Source organism: Pteronotus mesoamericanus, unplaced genomic scaffold (genome assembly GCF_021234165.1).
Source record: "Pteronotus mesoamericanus isolate MK-2021 breed Mesoamerican mustached bat unplaced genomic scaffold, CSHL_Meso_final scaffold_636, whole genome shotgun sequence".
NCBI lineage: Eukaryota > Metazoa > Chordata > Mammalia > Chiroptera > Mormoopidae > Pteronotus > Pteronotus mesoamericanus.
The window spans coordinates 1707462-1712924 of NW_026555324.1; the positions used below are offsets into that span (position 1 = coordinate 1707462).

At 43.8% G+C, this 5463-nt stretch overlaps 1 protein-coding gene across 1 annotated transcript; it reads left to right on the plus strand.

The window, feature by feature from the left end:
* Positions 1-562: 562 nt before the first annotated feature.
* LOC129061466 (olfactory receptor 7D4-like) lies at positions 563-3861 on the plus strand. Its single transcript, XM_054562138.1, has 2 exons — positions 563-586; positions 2899-3861. The coding sequence occupies exon 2, from the start codon at positions 2899-2901 to the stop codon at positions 3859-3861; it is 963 nt and encodes a 320-aa protein (XP_054418113.1). The 5' UTR covers positions 563-586.
* Positions 3862-5463: the final 1602 nt, after the last annotated feature.

The window sequence follows — 5463 nt, forward strand, 5'->3', positions numbered from 1 at the left end:
GGCGTCTTGGAAGCAGAGGAAAAAGACAGGGTGTCTTCTTTCGCTCTCCTGTTTTCTCTCTCTCCTGGAAAGTGGATCTTCACATGTCTGAGGATAAACACAAAGGGGACCATGTCTCCTCATACAGGGATGAGAGCATTTAGCAGTTCCACGTGCAAGAAAAAGTACTGAGAGATGGACGTGGACAGACTTCTTACAAAGGAATTAAAAGGTGATGGATCCCCTCATTTATAATCCCAGAAATGTAACCGTGTGATAACTAATCCTTTAAGTAATCTATTGTACACTTGTCATTTCTCTGTTTCGTCTCGCAGTCATCTTCTGTTTGTGCCTCTGGGTAACTGGGACAGAAAGTCAGAGATTTGTATGTAGGTATTGCAGACAAAGGCTGTGGAGAAGCCATTGCCGATGCTCCTCTGGGGAAAGATCCCAGGTGAGATGCAAGATCAAGAGAAAATAGGCTCAATCGTTTGGAACTATGATGGGTCAACACTGGGAATGGGTGCTGCCCAGGACTGAGAAGAGAACCTGGCCACTTTATATTCCATTTATGTCTCTCTTTTCCATCAATATCCTTATATCCTCTATTCATTGAGGACCCTCTTGTTGGTGAAAAGTGCTAAAGGTTTTGGATAGCGGCCACCCACGGACTATGTGATGAGCTGCAGGGATGAAATATTATGGTTTGTAGGCTCATCCATTTATTAGTTCTATCACCAAACCATCAGGAAGAGTCCCTTTTCTGCTGAGGATTCAGCTAGTATTGACAACTGAGGCGATTGGGAATTACCTAAGGAAGTGAGAGCTTGTGCCAAGTGTATAGTGACAGATATGAATGAAGTGAAGGAAGTAACGAACGTTTTAGTCAGAGAAGGAAGGTCTTAACAGGTAGCATAGACATAAGATACTATGGCCACCTGGGCAAAGAAAAGCTTTCAGTATAATCAGGATTTAGGATAAAAATTGGGAGGAATTCAGAAATAAGACAGGGTGGGCGTCAGAGTGGAGCAACGGCACGCAAGGATTTGGCTGTTATCAGCAGGTGGCACGAAGTCCTGTCAAAGACTTTAGGCAAGAGTGTCATACAATCCAATTCCATTTTGGAAATCGCGGATGGCTGTGTGGAGGAATTAAAGGTGGAACTGGAAACCAGGAAGGAAATCTATGCAACAGACTGTTCTAATGCAGTTTATGCCGTTAACACTCAGAGACCACTCCAAGGAATATCCAAAATTTTAAGGGTCTGTCATATACTCACTCTTCTACGGCTCAATAAAAAAAGAAAATCCAACGCAAAACAACAAGCCACACTTACTGAAAGGAGAGAATTTAGAAACATGTCCTGACAATTGCCTCAGAATAACACTCAAAAGATTAGAAACCTCAGGAAATGAACGCAAACTATCCATCCCATAAAAAACAGAAAAATATATTCATCTTTTCCTAAACGCTTAGGTATGAGACAGAAAGTTTCATCATTCCAGACACTACCAGACATGGGGGTTTTTAATCTGAGATATACTGACAGACAACAGTGTACTCATGTCAGGTGTACAACACAATGATTTCATTTTTGTGTAATTGGCAAAATGATCATCTCAATAAGTCTAGCTAACACATTTCATCCTACATCCTTCAGAAAATCTTTCTTGTGATCAAAACTTTCAAGATCTACTCTCTTAGTGATATTGAATATGTAAAACAGTATTAACCACAGTTACCAGGCCTTTAAATACATCCCTATGACCATTTAGTTCATAAGTGGAAGACTGTACCTTTGGATCCTGCCCTCCCCTCCCATTCGGTTCCTATCCCTAAGGAGACTGACAGTGATGGCAGCCAGTGCCGGTCTCCTGTGTAGTTGGGGGCATTACCAAACAGCAAGGGTAGAAAAATAATAGTAACAGGGCAAAAGAGAACCCTGAAGGTCACTGTATGGGTTTAGGCACTTCCCTGTCCCAGGTTAGGAGACCCATTGCTCCGTGTCTGGTTACAGGACCCTTTGGACCTGAGGTGAAGAGAGTGAGAGGGTAGGTGGCTGTGAATGAGTCCCCGCACGTGGCCAGCCCATTCTAGGCATCACTGAACTGTGGGTGCATATACGACCCTCATCCCTTCGAGCTCATATGTAGACCTCGATGCGATCTCTGTCTTCCCCCAGCATGTAATGAACGTCATCAATGGCACGGCTCAAAACTGTGTTTGTGACCTTGAAGTAGTATCTGAGGACACTGAAATGGTTTCAGCTTTGACTTCCCTGCTTTCCGTGGAAAATTTAACCAATCCCTTAACAGATGAAAGCCCTGCAACTACGAGGTGTTTCTGGCCTCTGGTGCATTAAGCCGGAAGCATACTGAACGTCGTTTATCATTCGGTGAAAATATATTTTTTTCTCTCCTTTCTTGTGAAATAAACCTACCTGCTACTCATCCTCCAACACACTGTCCAGGTACCTGAGATAATTTCTCAAATTTTCTCACCATTGAGACATGGTTACCTGACCCTTTCATGAGTCCCAGACTAGGCAGAAAACCCAGATCAAGCTGCTGAGCTTCACCAGACCGCATGCCCCGCATTGTGTGAGAGCGAGTACAATCCATTTGACCTCTGAGCTCCGAGGCTGCTCTTAACTGCTCCGAAATAATTCTAAGACAGAGGTTAAAAAAAAACAAAACGACAACAGAAAGGGGTGGGTGACTGTCCCGGAGGGTAACGGACCGTACTTAATCACCATTTTGAAATGTTTCATGTAACAAATTACAGAATATAGTGTTGCTAATACTGTTATGCCTAGTTATTTACTTCAAGAAATTTAAAGAGTAGGAATAATCTGGAGTGTGCCCGGTATCTATTTCATGTTATTTTCCTTCCTCCTCATCTAGCTGAGGTGTCATCCACATGGAAACAGGAAATCAAACAAGGGTTTCCCATTTCTTACTTCTGGGGTTTTCCCAAGACTCAGAGCATCAGCCCATCTTATTCTGTCTGTTCCTCTCCATGTACCTGGTCACCGTGCTCGGGAACCTGCTCATCATCCTGGCTGTCGCCTCAGACTTCCGTCTGCACACGCCCATGTACTTCTTCCTCTCCAACCTGTCCTTTGTTGACATCTGTTTCACCTCCACCACCGTCCCGAAGATGCTGGTGAACATCCACACACAGAGCCAAGCCATCTCCTATGCTGGATGCCTCATTCAACTGTATTTCTTTACAGTTTTTATTGGAATGGACAACTTCCTCCTGACCGTGATGGCCTATGACCGGTATGTGGCCATCTGCCACCCCCTGCACTACATGGTCATCATGAACCCACGCGTGTGTGGCCTGCTCGTTCTCTTGTGTTGGTTCATCATATCCTGGGCTTCTCTGGTTCATGTTCTTCTGGTGAGGATGCTCACCTTCTGCACAGGAACCGAAATCCCACATTTCTTTTGTGAACTGGCTCAGATGCTCCAGGTCGCCTGCTCAGATGCCCTTGTCAATAACGTCTTCATGTATGCGATGACTGCCCTACTGGGTGTGTTTCCTGTCACTGGAATTCTCTATTCTTACAGTCAGATTGTCTCATCTTTGATGAGAATGTCCTCTGCAGGGGGGAAATATAGAGCATTTTCCACCTGTGGGTCTCACCTCTCTGTGGTCTCCTTGTTCTATGGGACAGGGCTGGGGGTCTATCTCAGTTCTGCTGTGAGCCATTCTTCCCAGAGAAGTTTGGTGGCCTCAGTGATGTACACCGTGGTCACCCCCATGCTGAACCCCTTCATCTACAGCCTGAGGAACAAGGATGTGAAGGGGGCTCTGAGAAGGCTCCCAGAACTGCGTGTACATGGTGGGTCGCAAAGGTCAATGGTGCAAATTTAATTATTCAGGCTCCTTTTCTCTCTCAAAAGACATTATTGATTTTTTCTGTATTTCTAAACCACAGATAATTTCACATTTGTTAGTCCTTGAATTAGTTTCTTCTCAGCACCTGCATCAGAAACTTCTTTTGGACTCTCCTTCCCTACATGCTGACCATGACGGTTGTATAACGGTTTTCAAAGGCTATATCCTCATTTTAGACTGTTCCATTTATCATTAAACAGTGTCCTTCTTTGTCTCATTTGCACTTTCCTGGTTTGTTGTTCGACATCCTGTAAGTGTGTATCCTGAAACGTATGATCCTTCAGTATCTTTTTAAAAGTAAATTCCCAGAATCCATCAATGCAATGCCAGGTATATATCCAAAAGGATTGGAAGTAGAAACTCAAATAGATACTGAGAAGCCAGTTTTGCTAGGAGCAAGCACCAAATAATGGAAACAACCTAAGTATTCAACAACAGATGAATGCATAACCAAAGCGAGATGTATATTCAATGGGATATTAGGCAGCCTTTTAGAAGGAATGAAACTCTGATACATGTGAAACATGGATGAAACTTGAAAACATTCTGTTAAGTTGATGAGCTTGACACAAAAGGATCAGTGTTGTGTGAGTCCGCTTACACGAGGTACTGAAAATAAGTAAATTCATAGAGGCCGAAAGGAAAATAGAGGTTCCCAGGGCTGGGGAAAGAGACGTGTGCTGAGCTGTTGTTGAATGGTACAGAGCTTCTGTCTGGGGTGATGAAAAAGCTCTGGAAACAGTGGTGACGGTATCATGATTTTGTGACTATGCTTAATGCCACAAAATGGTATTTTCCAGATGGCTAAATGGCATATACGTGTATATATATATATATATAAATATAAAAAATAATATAAAATCGAATCATTGCAATTTCTTTTAAATGTAGATTTCGGGCTCTCCGGCTAGAGACGTTCCCTAGATTAGTCTGTGATAAGTATACCCCTGGGAAGATATACATTCACATAAGCTTCAGTTTACTGTTTTGAGGAAGATAAAATTAGGAAACATTGCTCCCGAGAAATGAGTCTCTATGGATTGTCAAAGGATTCCAAACAAAATTTGGAACATGTGAAAATGCCAAGTTACCAGATCCAAATCAAGCCTACAGATGCAGAAATTGGAGGAAGAGACTCTGAACTCTGTTTGGACACATCCTCAAAGTCACCTTGGTGCAGGCGAAGGTTTGAGAACCGTGCCCTAGTGAATCCTGGGGCCGTTTCCTCCTCAACCATCGATCCAATGAGGAAACAATAAGTCAGGGAACAATGACACTTGCTCCTGAGATGAGATCCAAGGAAGACTACAGGGATCTCTCCCAGAGGAAGGGGATCCAGGAGAAAAGAATCACCGCTGGTCCCAGTGTTGGTCACCCAGGGATACAGAGTTGGCAAGAGAGAGAGCCCTTCCTTTGTGAGCCCGCCCCTGAGGAGTGTCCTGACCAGGGAATCACAGGGCCATTGATCACTTTGTCTAACAAGTTTCAGAGGGGATTCTGTCCCCAGGGCCACATAACCTGTAACATACCAACTTACAGTCACCGAGGCTCTCCTGTGCCAGACCCAACACACTCATG

Coding starts and splice junctions, on each gene's coding strand:
- LOC129061466 (XM_054562138.1), top strand. CDS start 2,899: ATGGAAACAGGAAATCAAACAAGGGTTTCCCATTTCTTACTTCTGGGG.